Genomic DNA, 21,502 nt, shown 5'->3' with positions numbered 1-21,502 from the left:
CTGCTGGCCAGAAACATTCCAATTTTTAACATTCGTAAAAAAGTACTTTCTGCCTAACCTAGAAATATATAAACCCACATCCTTGGGTAGCTGAGGATACTAGGAGTCACCTGTCCAAATTTCACAAAAAATCAGTTCGGTAGTTTCCGTGTCGCATCGTGTGGAAGTTTGACCGGCTCGCATTGTGGTGGTATCCGATTTAGAGTTCCATGAAATCAGTAGCAAGAGCCGGTCTCCGTTCGCGCATAATTACACGAAAACTACCATAGGTATGATGCTGCTTGTTACATGAGAATGCTCCCCTCGTTCGGTAGATGAAAACTCCCGAATGCCGGTTTGATGCTTTGAGTAGAAAAGAGTCAGCCGGGACTTCCATAATGACCGGATGTTCGTGTGATTGCCATGCCGAAAACAGTTCCAGGCAATCCACGAGTAAGTCCCGCTGACCGCATTCGGGAGAGGACATAACAGCAGGAAGAGGACATAACCGAATGAACACAGGTGAATACAGGAAAATCCTTTACAAACATCCCTCCCGGGTGGGAGCATTTCATCTTTGGAGTCAGGCAGCACAATGTGCTGGGGCGGCCCTGCCTATCACTCCCTGACCAAGCCAATGGCAAGTCTGCAGGGTCCATAGGACATTCACCACGGGTGAGTTTCTCCTTGCTAGGCCTGATTTACACTCGCCAATGGCTAGTGGAAATTTCCAGCCCCTCGTATATATAAATCTTGGATTATTTCCAAGTCTATTTTGAGTGATACAAACATTATATAATAGGTGCATGTGTGTTTTCCCGTATTGAAGGTAAAGAGAGTGATATGGTTTAATCATTTATGACGTATGAGGTTAATCAGTCACTAGATGTCAATGCCTCTATATAAAGCCCGGCCGTGTACCCAGAACTCTGCCACTGGATACTCCAAATATAGCCACTATGAAGGCTTTCCTCAGTCTCATCCTCCTCGCTCTCTGCGTGGGAATCAAGGCTAAGGTGTTCACAAAATGTGAGCTGGCTTCTACTTTGAAGAAAGCTGGGATGGATGGCTATAACGGATACAGCCTGGCCAACTGTGAGTATATACATCTCAGGCGCCATCTCCTCCCCCAAAAAATCCAGTTATCTGTTTGTTCACTGGTACAGAGAATTCAGGAGGAAGACATTATCTGTCACTGGCTACAAAGTTTCATCAAAGTACGATTACCATGTAGCAAGATGACGGAAAACAAAAAAGATTTCTGGATCTAGACTTCGCACCCTTTTAAATTTGATATAAATTTGTAATACATTTACTCAGCATTAGGCCCCCCCCCCCCCCCCCCCACAACTCACCAAACCGAGGGCAGACTGGGAAAAGTATTAATGACTGTGTTTATGGGAACTTTTTTTACCAGCGTGTGCAACATTCGCCCAGAGTTTTTGTATAAGACTGGCCGACTAATGCCTGGTATTAGTAACTGGAAGGCGAATGATGGGATTTCCCACGTACAGTATTTTAATTCTACTACACACGTCAGAGAAGCATCTTTCCTGTGCAGCCCCTCAGCCCCTCAGCCCCTCAGCCCCTCAGTCAGTATTCATCCAGCAGAATAGGGTGTGTCCCTAGGTGGCTTTCCTATTAATTTTAAAGTGAGTTCGCCTGATCAGCCTGCATTCGCCGGGCAGAGTTTGGTTATACGGTCTGTTATTATGTACAGTCCATGTGATCTCAGGGTTAAATCTCTTCATTTACTGCCATTTCTTTTTTTAGTGAGGACCTGGCCGTGTATACTCAAATAAAGTGCACGTGGCCTTAAACCTCACCAATGATGTTCCATTTATATTTTACTGTTTCTCGAATGATACTCTTCATCTGGTGGAGAGTCCTATCTCCCCCGACCCTGGTCAGTCTCTCTGCATCGCGCAGAGGGACCAGAAATGACGGAGAGAGCATTGCTCCACCTGCAAATTAATGAAACAACACAATTGTGTAAAAGGATAGCATGATTTAAGGCAATTTTGATTCTGTACTTATCTTGCAGCAGCTCACCCCAGGTTTCAGATAGCTGTTATCAGGGCTGAACTGGGACAAAAATTAATGTTTGTGTTTATAGGGAATATAGAGTGTGTGTAGTGTTTGAGTGCAGTGTATAGGGGGTATAGAGTGTGTGTGAGTGCAGAGGGTGCAGTGTGTGTATAGGGTGTATAGTGTGTAGTGTGTATATAGTGTGTGTAGGTGCAGGGGGTGTAATGTGTATGTATAGGGGGTATAGTGTGGAGGTGCAGGGGGTGTAATATGTATGAATAGGGGGTATAGTGTGTAGGTGCAGGGGGTGTAGTGTGTATGTATAGGGGGTATAGTGTGGAGGTGCAGGGGGTGTAATATGTATGAATAGGGGGTATAGTGTGTAGGTGCAGGGGGTGTAGTGTGTATGTATAGGGGGTATAGAGTATAGGTGCAGGGGGTGTAGTGTGTATGTATAGGGGGTATAGTGTGTAGGTGCAGGAGGTGTAGTGTGTATGTATAGGGGGCATAGTGTGTAGGTGCAGGGGGTGTAGTGTGTATGTATAGGGGGTATAGTGTGTAGGTGCAGGAGGTGTAGTGTGTATGTATAGGGGTGTAGTGTGTAGGTGCAGGAGATGTAGTGTGTATGTATAGGGGGTATAGTGTGTAGGTGCAGGGGGTGTAGTGTGTATGTATAGTGGGTATAGTGTGTAGGTGCAGGGGGTGTAGTATGTATGTATAGGGGGTATAGTGTGTAGGTGCAGGAGGGGTAGTGTGTATGTATAGGGGGTATAGTGTGTAGGTGCAGGAGGGGTAGTGTGTATATATAGGGGTATAGCGTGTAGGTGCAGGGGGTGTAGTGTGTATGTATAGGGGGCATAGTGTGTAGGTGCAGGAGGGGTAGTGTGTATGTATAGGGTGTATAGTGTGTAGGTGCAGGAGGGGTAGTGTGTATATATAGGGGTATAGCGTGTAGGTGCAGGGGGTGTAGTGTGTATGTATAGGGGGTATAGTGTGTAGGTGCAGGGCTGTAGTGTGTATGTATAGGGGGTAAAGTGTGTAGGTGCAGGGGGTGTAGTGTGTATGTATAGGGGGTATAGTGTGTAGGTGCAGGGGGTGTAGTGTGTATGTATAGGGGGTATTGTGTGTAGGTGCAGGGGGTGTAGTGTGTATGTATAGGAGGTATAGTGTGTAGGTGCAGGAGGGGTAGTGTGTATATATAGGGGTATAGCGTGTAGGTGCAGGGGGTGTAGTGTGTATGTATAGGGGGCATAGTGTGTAGGTGCAGGAGGGGTAGTGTGTATGTATAGGGGGTATAGTGTGTAGGTGCAGGAGGGGTAGTGTGTATATATAGGGGTATAGCGTGTAGGTGCAGGGGGTGTAGTGTGTATGTATAGGGGGTATAGTGTGTAGGTGCAGGGCTGTAGTGTGTATGTATAGGGGGTAAAGTGTGTAGGTGCAGGGGGTGTAGTGTGTATATATAGGGGGTATAGTGTGTAGGTGCAGGGGGTGTAGTGTGTATGTATAGGGGGTATTGTGTGTAGGTGCAGGGGGTGTAGTGTGTATGTATAGGAGGTATAGTGTGTAAGTGCAGGAGGGGTAGTGTGTATATATAGGGGTATAGCGTGTAGGTGCAGGAGGGGTAGTGTGTATATATAGGGGTATAGCGTGTAGGTGCAGGAGGGGTAGTGTGTATATAGGGGGTGTATATAGGGGGTGTAAGTGGTGGGGTATAGTTTATGTATATAAGGGCTGGATAGGGTTAAATAATCAATTTGCCAATTTTTTTTTTTTAAACCTACACATTTACTCCCCTTTCCCCTTATTACCTTGCAGGGGGAGAGGGAGCATGCTGATGATCATCCCTGGTGATCCAGTGGGCTTGTGATGTGGTCTGTACCTCCGCAGGGCACAGAACATGCCTTTCTCTCGCGAGAGCTGGAGTTTCAGAACATTGCCATGGGTTACCAGAGGGTTGCCCTGCGGGCTGCCTGGAGGCTCTTTGCTCCGTAACCAAATTCATTTTCGGACGATGAGGTGTTCAGACCCTCTCCCGGGGGCCAAGCTGTTATGCATGGGCCGGCAGGGGAGATTTTTTGATCTTCCTTGCCACCCTAAGCCCATGGCCATCACGGCCCACTGGGCATTTGCCTGGTTTGCCCGATGGCCAGTCCAGGCCTGGCTGTTATGGTATTTGGTTTTCTTTTGACATAAATTAGAAGAACAAACACATATAGCAGGCTGGGCCTACAGCATGTGAGACAGAATGCAGGATCTATGTTTCGAAAAGAAAATCCATTTATAACAAATAAGCTTTGTTAAGGAAATAACCCAAGTTCCTTTATTTCTACATGTTCTGATCGATTGATGAATCAGGGATGTGCTTGTCTTACTACGAAAGCAAGTACACCACCAACGCCCTCTACGATAACGGCTGGAGCCGCGACTATGGGATTTTCCAGATTAACAGCTACTGGTGGTGCAACGATGGCAAGACCTCAGGCGCTGTGTCAGCGTGTAGCATTAACTGTTCCAGTGAGTATTTTCACCATTATAATCACGAGATCTCTCTCACTAATGGTGTTTCACGAATGTGTGAATTGTTAGGAATTCTAAATTAATTCAAAGTAAACTGAAAATAATTGAAAACCTCGCTGTCTTGGAGAATATTTCAGATATTGGACTTAAAATAATAATATTGGACTTAAAATGTTTAATTCACTTTGCATTCCTGCAAACTTAGTAAATAACCTCATCTTTCATTCACGTGGTGATTACTGGAACAATTTACTGACGTCTTATCGTACGTTTCATTCCTCAAGGTCTGATGGACGACAACATCTCTGATGACATCACATGCGCCAAGAGAGTTGTCCGCGATCCCAACGGCATGGGTGCATGGTAAGGGAATGGCGAGAAAGAGATCGCTGACGTCCATTGATACCTCTGGTATAATAGGACAGACAATCACCAAGAATTAATCTCAATTAAAAAATAGGTGGAGCGCTTAGTGGTACTTAACATGCAAACATTGATTACCCCTTTAAATCAAGTATGGAGGTTCTGGTGTACTTGAATATATAAAGGGGAAATAAAACACAGAAGAAAATACTAGTGCCTAAATATTTATAGTATACTTATAGCATACATGTAACATACAAACATAGACACAACTTATAGCATACATGTAACATACAAACATAGACACAACTTATAACATACATGTAACATACAAACATAGACACAACGTATAGCATACATGTAACATACACACACACACAGACACAACTTATAGCATACATGTAACATACAAACATAGACACAACTTATAGCATACATGTAACATACAAACATAGACACAACTTATAGCATACATGTAACATACAAACATAAACACAACTTATAGCATACATGTAACATACAAACATAGACACAACTTATAGCATACATGTAACATACAAACATAGACACAACTTATAACATACATGTAACATACAAACATAGACACAACGTATAGCATACATGTAACATACACACACACAGACACAACTTATAGCATACATGTAACATACAAACATAGACACAACTTATAGCATACATGTAACATACAAACATAGACACAACTTATAGCATACATGTAACATACAAACATAAACACAACTTATAGCATACATGTAACATACAAACATAGACACAATGTATAGCATACATGTAACATACACACACAGACACAACTTATAGCATACATGTAACATACAAACATAGACACAACTTATAGCATACATGTAACATACAAACATAGACACTACTTATAGCATACATGTAACATACAAACATAGACACAACGTATAACATACATGTAACATACACACACAGACACAACTTATAGCATACATGTAACATACAAACATAGACACAACTTATAGCATACATATAACATACAAACATAGACACAACTTATAGCATACATGTAACATACAAACATAGACACAACTTATAGCATACATGTAACATACAAACATAGACACAACATATAGCATACATGTAACATACACACACAGACACAACTTATAGCATACATGTAACATACAAACATAGACACAACTTATAGCATACATGTAACATACAAACATAGACACAACTTATAGCATACATGTAACATACAAACCTAGACACAACTTATAGCATACATGTAACATACAAACATAGACACAACGTATAGCATACATGTAACATACACACACAGACACAACTTATAGCATACATGTAACATACAAACATAGACACAACTTATAGCATACATGTAACATACAAACATAGACACTACTTATAGCATACATTTAACATACAAATATAGACACAACTTGTAGCATACATGTAACATACAAACATAGACACAACTTATAGCATACATGTAACATACAAACATAGACACAACTTATAGCATACATTTAACATACAAATATAGACACAACTTATAGCATACATGTAACATACAAACATAGACACAACTTATAGCATACATGTAACATACAAACATAGACACAACATATAGCATACATGTAACATACACACATAGACACAACTTGTAGCATATATGTAACATACAAACAAAGACACACCTTATAGCATACATGTAACATACAAACACAGACACAACGTATAGCATATATGTAACATACAAACAGAGACACAACTTATAGCATAAATGTAACATACAAACATAGACACAACTTATAGCATACATGTAACATACAAATATAGACAAAACTTATAGCATACATGTAACATACAAACATATACACAACTTATAGCATACATTTAACATACAAATATAGACACAACTTATAGCATACATGTAACATACAAACATAGACACAACATATAGCATACATGTAACATACACACATAGACACAATTTATAGCATATATGTAACATCCAAACATAGACACACCTTATAGCATATATGTAACATACAAACAAAGACACACCTTATAGCATACATGTAACATACAAACACAGACACAACATATAGCATATATGTAACATACAAACACAGAAACAACGTATAGCATATATGTAACATACAGAGACACAACTTATAGCATAAATGTAACATACAAACATAGACACAACTTATAGCATACATGTAACATACAAACATAGACACAACTTATAGCATATCTGTAACATACAAATATAGACACAACTTATAGCATGCATGTAACATACAAACACAGACACAACTTATAGCATACATGTAACATACAAACACAGACACAACTTATAGCATATATTTAACATACAAACATAGACGCAACATATAGCATACATGTAACATGCACACATAGACACAACTTATAGCATATATGTAACATACAAACAAAGACACAACTTATAGCATACATGTAACATACAAACACAGACGCAACGTATAGCATACATGTAACATGCAAACACAGACACAACTTATAGCATACATGTAACATACACACATAGACACAACTTATAGCATACATGTAACATACAAACATAGGCACAACTTATAGCATATATTTAACATACAAACATAGACACAACTTATAGCATACATGTAACATACAAACATAGACACAACGTATAGCATATATGTAACATACAAACATAGACATAACGTATAGCATACATGTAACATACACACATAGACACACCTTATAGCATACATGTAACATACACACATAGACACAACTTATAGCATACATGTAACATACAAACATAGACACACCTTATAGCATATATGTAACATACAAACATAGACACACCTTATAGCATACATGTAACATTCAAACATAGACACACCTTATAGCATACATGTAACATACAAACATAGACACAACGTATAGTATATATGTAACATACAAACATAGACACAACGTATAGCATACATGTAACATAAAAACATAGACACACCTTATAGCATACATGTAACATAAAAACATAGACACACCTTATAGCATACATGTAACATACAAACATAGACACAACGTATAGCTTAAATGTAACATACACACATAGACACAACATATAGCATACATTTAACACACACATAGACAGAACTTATAGCATATATGTAACATACACACATAGACACAACGTATAGCATACATGTAACATACACACATAGACACAACGTATAGCATACATGTAACATACACACATAGACACACCTTATAGCATACATGTAACATACACACATAGACACAACTTATAGCATACATGTAACATACAAACATAGACACACCTTATAGCATGCATGTAACATACAAACATAGACTCACCTTATAGCATACATGTAACATACACACATAGACTCAACTTATAGCATACATGTAACATACAAATATAGACACAACTTATAGCATACATGTAACATACAAACATAGACACAACTTATAGCATACATTTAACATACAAATATAGACACAACTTATAGCATACATGTAACATACAAACACAGACACAACGTATAGCATATATGTAACATACAAACACAGACACAACGTATAGCATATATGTAACATACAGAGACACAACTTATAGCATAAATGTAACATACAAACATAGACACAACTTATAGCATACATGTAACATACAAACATAGACACAACTTAGAGCATATATGTAGCATACAAATATAGACACAACTTATAGCATACATGTAACATACAAACACAGACACAACTTATAGCATACATGTAACATACAAACACAGACACAACTTATAGCATATATTTAACATACAAACATAGACACAACATATAGCATACATGTAACATGCACACATAGACACAACTTATAGCATATATGTAACATACAAACAAAGACACAACTTATAGCATACATGTAACATACAAACACAGACACAACGTATAGCATACATGTAACATGCAAACACAGACACAACTTATAGCATACATGTAACATACACACATAGACACAACTTATAGCATACATGTAACATACAAACATAGGCACAACTTATAGCATATATTTAACGTACAAACATAGACACGACTTATAGCATACATGTAACATACAAACATAGACACAACGTATAGCATATATGTAACATACAAACACAACGTATAGCATGCATGTAACATACAAACATAGACATAACGTATAGCATATATGTAACATACACACATAGACACACCTTATAGCATACATGTAACATGCACACATAGACACACCTTATAGCATACATGTAACATACAAACATAGACACAACGTATAGCATACATGTAACATACACACACAGACACAACTTATAGCATACATGTAACATACAAACATAGACACAACGTATAGCATACATGTAACATACAAACATAGACACTACTTATAGCATACATGTAACATACAAACATAGACACAACGTATAGCATACATGTAACATACACACACAGACACAACTTATAGCATACATGTAACATACAAACATAGACACAACTTATAGCATACATGTAACATACAAACATAGACACAACTTATAGCATACATGTAACATACAAACATAGACACAACTTATAGCATACATGTAACATACAAACATAGACACAACGTATAGCATACATGTAACATACACACACAGACACAACTTATAGCATACATGTAACATACAAACATAGACACAACTTATAGCATACATGTAACATACAAACATAGACACAACTTATAGCATACATGTAACATACAAACATAGACACAACTTATAGCATACATGTAACATACAAACATAGACACAACGTATAGCATACATGTAACATACACACACAGACACAACTTATAGCATACATGTAACATACAAACATAGACACAACTTATAGCATACATGAAACATACAAACATAGACACTACTTATAGCATACATTTAACATACACATATAGACACAACTTGTAGCATACATGTAACATACAAACATAGACACAACTTATAGCATACATGTAACATACAAACATAGACACAACTTATAGCATACATTTAACATACAAATATAGACACAACTTATAGCATACATGTAAAATACAAACATAGACACAACTTATAGCATACATGTAACATACAAACATAGACACAACATATAGCATACATGTAACATACACACATAGACACAACTTGTAGCATATATGTAACATACAAACAAAGACACACCTTATAGCATACATGTAACATACAAACGCAGACACAACGTATAGAATATATGTAACATACAAACACAGACACAACGTATAGCATATATGTAACATACAAACAGAGACACAACGTATAGCATATATGTAACATACAAACAGAGACACAACTTATAGCATAAATGTAACATACAAACATAGACACAACTTATAGCATACATGTAACATACAAACATAGACACAACTTATAGAATACATTTAACATACAAATATAGACACAACTTATAGCATACATGTAACATACAAACATAGACACAACATATAGCATACATGTAACATACACACATAGACACAACTTATAGCAAATATGTAACATACAAACAAAGACAAACCTTATAGCATATATGTAACATACAAACACAGACACAACGTATAGCATATATGTAACATACAAACACAGACACAACGTATAGCATATATGTAACATACAGAGACACAACTTATAGCATAAATGTAACATACAAACATAGACACAACTTATAGCATACATGTAACATACAAACATAGACACAACTTATAGCATATATGTAACATACAAATATAGACACAACTTATAGCATACATGTAACATACAAACACAGACACAACTTATAGCATACATGTAACATACAAACACAGACACAACTTATAGCATATATTTAACATACAAACATAGACACAACATATAGCATACATGTAACATGCACACATAGACACAACTTATAGCATATATGTAACATACAAACAAAGACACAACTTATAGCATACATGTAACATACAAACACAGACACAACGTATAGCATACATGTAACATGCAAACACAGACACAACTTATAGCATACATGTAACATACACACATAGACACAACTTATAGCATACATGTAACATACAAACATAGACACAACTTATAGCATACATGTAACATACAAACATAGGCACAACTTATAGCATATATTTAACATACAAACATAGACACAACTTATAGCATACATGTAACATACAAACATAGACACAACGTATAGCATATATGTAACATACAAACACAACGTATAGCATACATGTAACATACAAACATAGACACACCTTATAGCATACATGTAACATACACACATAGACACAACTTATAGCATACATGTAACATTCAAACATAGACACACCTTATAGCATACATGTAACATACAAACATAGACACACCTTATAGCATACATGTAACATACAAACATAGACACAACGTATAGCATATATGTAACATACAAACATAGACACAACGTATAGCATACATGTAACATACAAACATAGACACACCTTATAGCATACATGTAACATAAAAACATAGACACACCTTATAGCATACATGTAACATACAAACATAGACAAAACGTATAGCATACATGTAACATACACACATAGACAGAACATATAGCATACATTTAACACACACATAGACACAACTTATAGCATACATGTAACATACACACATAGACACACCTTATAGCATACATGTAACATACACACATAGACACAACGTATAGCATACATGTAACATACTCACATAGACACACCTTATAGCTTACATGTAACATACACACATAGACACAACGTATAGCATACATGTAACATACACACATAGACACACCTTATAGCATACATGTAACATACACACATAGACACAACTTATAGCATACATGTAACATACACACATAGACACACCTTATAGCATACATGTAACATACAAACATAGACACACCTTATAGCATACATGTAACATACAAACATAGACACACCTTATAGCATGCATGTAACATACAAACATAGACAGATCGTATAGCATACATGTAACATACACACATAGACACAACGTATAGCATACATGTAACATACAAGCACAGACACAACTTATAGCATACATGTAACATACAAACATAGACACAACGTATAGAATACATGTAACATACAAACATAGACACAACGTATAGCATACATGTAACATACACACATAGACACAACATATAGCATACATTTAACACACACATAGACACAACTTATAGCATACATGTAACATACACACATAGACACACCTTATAGCATACATGTAACATACACACATAGACACAACGTATAGCATACATGTAACATACACACATAGACACAACTTATAGCATACATGTAACATACAAACATAGACACACCTTATAGCATACATGTAACATACAAACATAGACACACCTTATAGCATACATGTAACATACAAACATAGACACAACGTATAGCATACATGTAACATACAAACATAGACACACCTTATAGCATACATGTAACATACAAACATAGACACACCTTATAGCATACGTGTAACATACAAATATAGACAGAACGTATAGCATACATGTAACATACACACATAGACACAACGTATAGCATACATGTAACATACAAACACAGACACAACTTATAGCATACATGTAACATACACACATAGACACAACGCATAGCATACATGTAACATACAAACATAGACACAACGTATAGTATACATGTAACATACAAACATAGACACAACTTATAGCATACATTTAACATACAAATATAGACACAACTTATAGCATACATGTAACATACACACACAGACACAACGTATAGCATACATGTAACATACACACATAGACACAACGTATAGCATACATGTAACATACACACACAGACACAACGTATAGCATACATTTAACATACAAATATAGACACAACGTATAGCATACATGTAACATACAAACATAGACACAACTTATAGCATACCTGTAACATACAAACATAGACACAACGTATAGCATACATGTAACATACAAACATAGACACAACAAGCTGTGATAATAGGTGAAAAATAATTAAAAAAGAAATATTTAGAATTGCTTCAGCTTGTTTAGCTTTGTTCCAAGAATATCGGACAGACGAGGTTATTGCAGGAAAGATCATTCTGTTTTCTTCATTGTGGGAATACTTGATGGGCACACGTCTAATGTAACGATGTTACTATGTAACTATATAATATTCAGTATTTCTTTATTCTGTATAAAAATGATTGAGAACAATAACCTTTTATTTAACGTGTTTTGTATTTTATTTTTAGGGTTGCATGGAACAACTACTGCAAGAACAAAGATGTGAGCAGCTTCGTCAGTGGATGTGCCTTGTAAGAAGAAGTGTGGACCCCATTCGTTATCCAGCAGATGGCGCTGAAACCCAGTACATTTTCCAGCAAATGTTTATGTAGAACAAACACTGAAAACAAATCCAATAAACATTAAAGAGTTTTTCATTTGTTGAATGAGAATGATCTGCCTGATGGGCGATAAAAGGGGGAGCGGTCCTTTAGATGGTAGTGGCACTGTGAGAGTAAAGAAATGTCCCCCTAGATTCTAGGTGCTGATTTATACCCCCAGATAGGAGCCTGTGGGGTCGCAAACCGGGACGTGTTGTAATTCCAACCATTGGCACAGGGTGAGGATAACCAAAGAGTGTCTCGAAAGTGAAAAGACATAGTCAAGTGACTGCAAAAAATACCAACAAAACAAGAACCAAACAAACGTTATATATGATCATTTCAAAATGACATAACACATGTATCTGTAATATTACAATTAATGCAAAGTGCATCTCGTGAACCCCGTAAATAGAAAAGGAAACAATGTATGTAGCTTGAGAGACCCTTATATCGCCTAGTGAACCCCCAGAATTTGTATAAGAGGAAATCCACATTAAGGGTAAGGTCCGGCTTGTTGATGAATCTAGAGATGGCTTATTACGGGAGACAGGAGATGTTTGAGGAGATCATGGGCCATTTTGAGTGTTTGGTGGTCATCACTCATGACTTCAAGGAAAAGCTGCTAAGTTAAAGGAAAATATGAGTCAGACTCGAGTCTGTGTCACACAATATATCAATAAGAAATTGCTGTCCTGTTACCAAAGCGATGATAATTGTTTTTGCCTCTAACTTAACTTTATTTTCCACAAATTGTTTGTCAATGGTGCACATAGCCCAATGAACACGGCTGCTAGTGCTTGCTTGACCTTCCTGTTCCTCAGGCTGTAAATGATAGGGTTAAGCATGGGGGTAAATATGGAATAAATCATAGACCCTATGAAGTCTAGCTTCCGCCAGGAAATGGGCAAGAGATACATGAAGATCAGTGATCCATAGTACAGGATGACCACCGTGATATGGGAAGCACAGGTGGAGAAAGACTTATGTTGGCTCTTCTGGCGTGGGATCCTCAGGATGGCAGAGACTATAAAAATATAGGAAGTTAAAATAAAAATAAGGCAGCTCACCCCAAATACGGCAGCGGAGGCAGTGACAAATATGTCATTAAGCGAAGTGTCTGCACAGGAGAGCCGAATTAAGGGTTGGACCTCGCAGTACAAGCGGTCTATTGCATTGACACCGCAGAACATGAGACTTGCTGTAAGAGGGGTGTTGATAGTGGAGTTAAGAAGCCCACTTAGCAAGGCAAATGCTGATAGAAAGTTGCATACTGTCCTATTAATAATTGTCGTGTAGCGTAAAGGTTGGCAGATGGCCACATAGCGGTCACAAGCCATGGCGGCCAGAAGGATGCATTCTGCAGTGGCACAAAAAGTGAAAAAATAGACCTGGGTCATACAGCCAGCGTAGGAGATAACAATGCTGTTTTGTAAGATGTCGGACAGTATGTTGGGTATTGTGATAGACGTGTAACAGATCTCCAGGAAAGAAAGGTTCCCTAAAAAGAAATACATGGGACTATGCAGCTCCACATTAACTTTAATGGCTAAAATAATTAGACTGTTACCTATCAAGGTCATGAGAAAGATGATCAAGAAGACAATAAACATCTCACATTTCCAGTTTGAGATATGTAGAAACCCCAGAAGGATAAATTCATTCACTTCTGTCTGATTATTCTCCCATCGATCACCACGAACCACGTCCATCACACTAATAACGAACTTTAAGATATAAAAGGTCAGAAGTTCACAAAAGTCCAAAGAAATAAAGAGAACAAATGACAGTGTAAACTCTACAAAGCGTTGGTAGAATCATGGAAGGTCAATGTGAGATATAGGTATTCTATGTGTGTCTTACATAGTCTAGGCAAGTTAAAGGAACACTTGAAACACTCTTTTTTATTTTACAAAAAGTGCAGATTTCAATTAAGAAAGAATAGGAACAGATATTTATGACTATGGGTTGACTTAAAAGGACCAAGGAACGCAAGAAAAGAAGGTGTAAATAAATAGGTCCTAGGAAATGTAAATGAACTTAGGTATAAATCAGCACTCATTAACAAGAAGTTCGCTGGGCTAGATGGAGATCTTTACATTTCTTGTCATTAGAAATCTTATTATGATATTCTATACAAGGATTCAGCCAAATAATAAACTGCTTTCTGGAGATCTCCTAGGGAGCCACAGGCTCTGCATGGGGTCTGTCACATTGTACAGCACTGCAGAATATGTTGGTGATATATTAATTACAATTGAAGCATGAACACACAGGTCTGCTCACAGCAAAGTGACTGAAAGAAATCTCCACTGTAGCCAAGTTGGGAGACATAATGGTTAAAACTTCACAAATTGGTTCTCAAGTCACTGACCAAACGCTTGTCCGACTTACGTTGTTGGTCCACTAACGTTAAAAGCTGGAGAGATTGCCGAAGGAAACAACATGGTTTATGTACATTATGGGGACATTCTCAGGAGATAGGAGAATCCCATTGGAATATCTTACAAACAGATCTTTAACTCTGTCCTCATATCACACCTTTTATATCTTTACGTAATTTGTCTCCACTCAAAATGTTTTTTTTTATTATTATTTTAGGCAGCAACTAATCTAATTCAAATAAAAATTAATACTCAAGAAGAGGAAAAAAATACAAAAAAATACAAAAAACAGGGAGAAGGGGTGGGACTAACAGGGACGGCAGCTGACCGCTAACCTAGACATGCAGGTAAAATATACAGAAAAAGGGACTGTGCTATCCCTAAAATAGGAATAACCTCTGCTGATAAATATATAGGGACAAATGAACCGCGTACCACAACTACATACAAAATATCAAATTCAGTATATAATAATGATAACAACCAACCATATAAGTAATAAATATAATTTATTGATCTTATTGTGTATAAAGGCTATTATCTATAGCAGTGGTCTCCAGTCTTCATGACCCACCAACAGTCCAGTATTTGTGTATTTCCCTTTCTTATTCAAACGGAGATACTGCCAAAACCTGGACTGTTGGTGGTCCATGAGGTCTAGGTTGGGGACCCATAAACAATAGCACAATTCTTATGATCAGAATTTCTATTGATATGCCAAAAATAACAAAAATATATGAAATGCCATAAAACTATAAGAAAAAATGCTAGAACTTCCACTGTCCTCTGTGTGGCTTTCCAGCAGTTTTCCGAGTGTGAAAAATCACTTTACTTCCTCTTGGTGAGTAAAGTAGGGTGGTGAGAGTGTTTTTTTCAGTAGCAACCATTTCTCAAACGCGAAATACCCAAGACATAACCTCAATAGGGGAAAATAGAAGATCTAGAAGACTTGGCACGAAATTAGGACACTATTATTAAACTGGCAGATAAGGAAGGAGGTATTGTCATCCTCTCCATGGAAGACTATCTTACATAAGCAAATAGATTATTAGGGGATGATGAGACATACAACATCCTCAGGTAAAACCCCTTACAAAGAAATATCCAAGACTTTACAAGATGTCATCAAAAAAGCCAAAGAAGACAGCATATTAACTAAAAAATTATTGGATTTTTTAAAGCATACAGCACCCTAAGACTTCAGTATTTTACTTCCTACCAAAAGTCCATAAGGATAAGACTGGAAGACGGATGGTGTCAGGTATCGACTCCATAACAGCACATGTATCGGAATATATAGATCCATTTTTACAGCCCTACATCATCCAAGTTCTTTCCCACTTGAAAGATACCACTAGCATTATAAACATTGTACAACATTTCATATGGTCTTCAGAGCGCTGTTTAGAAGTGGCGAATGTGGCATCACTATATACTATAATAGATGAAGGATTTAATGCCATTTACAATGCACTTCAATCTGCAAAACAAAACCTGTAAGAAACCCGGACAGAATTCATCTTACATGGAATAGAATTTAGACTGAACCACAACTACTTCTGGTTTGAACATAAAGCATACAAACAAGGAACGGCAATGGGTATGAAATTTGCCCCAAGCTCTGCGAATGTATTCATGGGTGAATGGGAAAAGGAATATATTCGGAAATAATCAGATATTGGAAATAATCATATATCTGGAAAGGAGAGAGTGATAGCTTCGAGGAATTCTTACAATACTGAAACTCAAACACTTTGGGCGTGCAACTAACTACTACATACAGCAAGACATCAGTAGAATTCCTAAACTTTATTATATATACGGAAAAAGAAAAATAGAAAATAAAGATCTTTTTTAAAAGAGGTGGATGTAAACAGCTTCATCCTAAAGAAGAGATGTCACTACCCACTATGGTTTACAATTTACCAAATAATGAATGAACTCTTCACATTATTGAGCCTACTATCAATTTCTCACGTATCCTATAAGTGGGAATTGTACCACTGTACGCTATCCATACTAGAGCTGGACAAAGCTCTAGAAAACATGAGTAGGACCATATAGACTTTTTATTATACACAAATTTCTGGGATATATTACACCATTAGTCTCTCTTTGATTTTGTATACGAATTCCAAGATTTCTTCTGACCTCAACCTCCAGGCAGAAGAATACCCTCTGAAGAATGCCAAAACCATTTCCTCTGGCAAGTTCATCTCCCTATATTGGATATTTTCTATAATATCCACTGTTTTTTAATTTTATTTTTATATTTATTTTTATTTTTTCTTTGTCATCCTGGTTATATATTTGCTATATCCTGTTGCAATCGTTTTTTGGGATGCTTATATACACATTAGAATAATATTGTTTTGGCGCAACCTTTCCCATTATGTTTTTTTTTACTATTGTATTTATTGTGTGAGACTAAGAGGGAGCCCTGCATCCTAAGGTGTGCTGCCTACCTATCTAACATTCTAAACTTTATTTGGTTGGTTGCTCAGCGCTGAACATTTTGTCTGTGTGTCCTATCCTGATAGATCTTGCTACCTACCTCTAGCTAGATCTTGTGGTCTGGCACACATCCGGCAGTTGCAGCAGCCGACCTTTCATCCTGAGGGTACCCAGCAGCCGTCACAGGGGCATACAAGCCCTGTTACCACTGGCTAGGGTCATCCCGGTCCTCCCACAGGAGGCTTCCCTGATGTCAAAAGATTGTTAGGTGACATAGCATGAGCGGAGAGACCGTACGGCAATTTCTCCAAGACGGCGGGTGGCCATGTCCACCGACGGGCTATGCAAGGCGGCTCAATTAAACATCCTGACCCAAATGGATTTAGTCTTTGCCAAATTATACTCTCCCTTCGTAGAAAGGGGGCAAACCTGGGCAAATCGTTGTTCGTGCATATCAGGAGAGGCATTTGTGCAATCAGTAAAGTGACCAGGGAGAAGGCATATCTGACCCGATTACTATGAGGATAAATGGTCATGGAGGTAAGTGGGGAGTAATCTCCAACCTCCCTCATTTTAAGATAGACGAATCAGAACACAGGGCGATCCTAGATAGAAAGTGCACTTGTGACACAACTCACCCGATCCTCAAGCTGGCTGTGATTCTCTGTTTGAGCTGCGTGCGGCTTGAGCACTGCTCCTTCTGACCGGGTCATGTGCACCGACCATAACGAACGGTTGCGTGACTCGCGTAGTCTTACTAAGAGTGCTGCTTGTGTCAAAAACACATTACTTTTTAAAAAAAAATCTTTATTTTCAGTGAAGGCAAGTAGATGAGGTAGATAACAGAATGTTCAGTGGGTACAGAAGCATAGGATATGAACAGTAAACAACATGTTTCACATAACATTGCATTACATAAAAATATTGTTAAACGACCCTTTTGTACTTTATAGCGTATGCTAGATCGCACGCAGGCGAAGAGGGTCTGTCGCTAAACATTGCTGGTGTACTCTGTCTACTGCCTCATTTTATAATTTCAGTAAAATAGGAAGTAGAAGAGGAAACATAGGTGTGAGGGATAGAGACAGAGGTAGAGGTAGGTGACAACCGGTAGCTATCCTGTTAGGTGGTGGGTCGTGCCCTCTTCTTCCCTATGCTCACAGGCAGTCAGATCTGAAGGACCCTTCATTCGATCTGGCTGGGGGTCCCTATAGTATGAGGTGCCGCTCCCTCCACTAGGGGCCCAGTGTGCTCTTATCAAGGTTTATATTGTACAGGATGTGAAAGAGAGAAAAGAAAAGTAAAGAGAAGAAAGTTGCTGCATTATCTTAGACCAAAGGTGTGATGCCCTCCACTCCCCAGCCTTACTCCATCTTGTAGTTTGTTGCGTGTTGTGGTGTCTGAGGTGGGGTCTCAGCTAGTGTTGAATTGCTACCATAGATCCCAGACCTTGTTGACCATTGTGGTAGTATTCCGCACTTGGGCGGTTAGCTTGTCCATGAAGTAGTTGTCTCTGATTTTATTGGTGACTAGTGTGTATGTGGGCCTCCAAACAGGACCACTTCTGTGCTAAGGCCCTTCAGGCCGCAAAATATATCATGTTCAAGAGTTTTTGTTCATGTCTTGTTCAGAGTAGGCATGTTTTAACCTTGGTTGCATAATGCAGTAACCCATCGCTTTCAACTTTTGTCAAAAGATTGCTGTCACCAGACAGGAACACCACATGTGGATGTAGGTTCCTTTGTTGCACATTGATGCCAGCAGGCATCTGTGGAACCAATTTCATTCGGTACTGCTTCGCCATCTTGTAGGACTGTTCTTGGAGAGTCACGCACATTGACACCTGTGTGCATGCCTCCCAGATGTCCTACCATTCCACCCCCTCCAGGGTCTCCCCAAGATCGGCTTCCCAGTGCCCTGTGTAGGTGGTCAGCTGCTTAGCGGCCACTCGCTCTATGTCTTTTTGTTTCGCAAAATCCTGTATTTGTATGTAACGGAAGTAGTCTCGGGACCACAGTGGTGTGATATTATTTAAATGTTCATAGGAGACTACTTTCTTATTTAGGTATAGGTGTACATATCTTTGAAGCCCATTGGTTTCCAATCCCTTATAATCCCTGGCTTGCATACCCGGTGGAAAAGCTCTGTTTCGCAGTATTGCCGTAAGCGGGGAGGGGAGTTCTACCAGAGAGTATTTTTGCCTAAATTTGTCCCAGAGTTGTATTATGTTAAGTATGGCGGGGCAAGAGGTTTTCAGAATGTGTCTCTGGGTCCTGGGAATCCATATATAGAATTGGGGGAAATCTAGACCTGTCATCAGGGACTCAATGTCTACCCATCGTCTTTTGTCTGGTGGTGAGGGCCAGTGAACAATTTGCGTCAGTTGTGCCGCCAGATAATTGTGTCTTTGTCAGGTTTTGGGATGAGGACAATATTGGCAGTGGCCATGTCTGCGTTAGGTGTACCTATTGCTTAAACAAGGGGCACAACCACAAATGTATATGAAAAGATGTTTATTAAATTGGTCACAGTAATAAGCTATCTCATTAACTGTAGGCTCCCTTGATAAAGGCATTTTGCCGAAACGTTGGGGGCTGATTGGTTGACTCTTGTCCTTCTTCTCACTAGGTCTGGTATGCTTTTCTTTTCTTTTTATTTATAATTGTTTTTGGGTTTACAATATTTTTTGGTATCGCATACAGCTACTTTTGGATACTTGTATTCAGTGATTTATGCATTGTGTAGACTGCCTATAGGCTACTGTAAAATGTGTAGGTGTTACATTGTACTTTTCATTTGACATTGAATGTCTTTTTCATTCATTGATACAGTTAATGAGATAGCCTATTACTGCGACCCATATAATAAAAATCTTTTCATATACATTTGTGGTTGTGCCCCTTGTTTAAGCAATAGATGTAACTTTTTTGGCCTTTAGGAATATGGCCTTATACGAGTGAGCACCCATGATTAGACTGTCCATTGTTGCTTGGCTATTTTCTATTTCTTATCAACACGTTTGAGTGTGCCTACCTGTTTTAATTTGTACTATCTTTGTTAGGTGCATAAAATGATTGTATAGGGAAGTGAGGTGTGGGCATAGTTCTTCTCTGAATTTTTTATGTAGTATGAGATATCATATCCGTCAGGTCCCGGGGCTCGGTTCCTCTTAAGGGCTGCTATGGCTACCGCCACTTCCTCTGAGCCTAT

The 21,502-nt window shown here is 38.1% G+C and overlaps 2 protein-coding genes across 2 annotated transcripts; one reads left to right on the top strand and one right to left on the bottom strand.

Moving 5' to 3' along the window:
* Nucleotides 1–903: 903 nt before the first annotated feature.
* On the top strand, nucleotides 904–13,501 carry LOC134572692 (lysozyme C-1-like). The gene is made up of 4 exons (XM_063431801.1): nucleotides 904–1,074; nucleotides 4,363–4,521; nucleotides 4,809–4,887; nucleotides 13,323–13,501. The coding sequence occupies exons 1-4, from the start codon at nucleotides 939–941 to the stop codon at nucleotides 13,387–13,389; spliced, it is 441 nt and encodes a 146-aa protein (XP_063287871.1). The 5' UTR covers nucleotides 904–938; the 3' UTR covers nucleotides 13,390–13,501.
* Nucleotides 13,502–14,182: 681 nt separating this feature from the next.
* Nucleotides 14,183–20,096, bottom strand: LOC134573738 (olfactory receptor 5V1-like). The gene is made up of 2 exons (XM_063433514.1): nucleotides 19,941–20,096; nucleotides 14,183–15,181 (listed from the first exon to the last, which is right to left on the bottom strand). The coding sequence occupies exons 1-2, from the start codon at nucleotides 20,094–20,096 to the stop codon at nucleotides 14,183–14,185; spliced, it is 1,155 nt and encodes a 384-aa protein (XP_063289584.1).
* Between the last annotated feature and the right edge of the window lie 1,406 nt (nucleotides 20,097–21,502).

The sequence above is a fragment of the Pelobates fuscus genome, chromosome 9 (genome assembly GCF_036172605.1).
Source record: "Pelobates fuscus isolate aPelFus1 chromosome 9, aPelFus1.pri, whole genome shotgun sequence".
NCBI lineage: Eukaryota > Metazoa > Chordata > Amphibia > Anura > Pelobatidae > Pelobates > Pelobates fuscus.
This window is presented reverse-complemented; position numbering and strand designations above follow the sequence as displayed.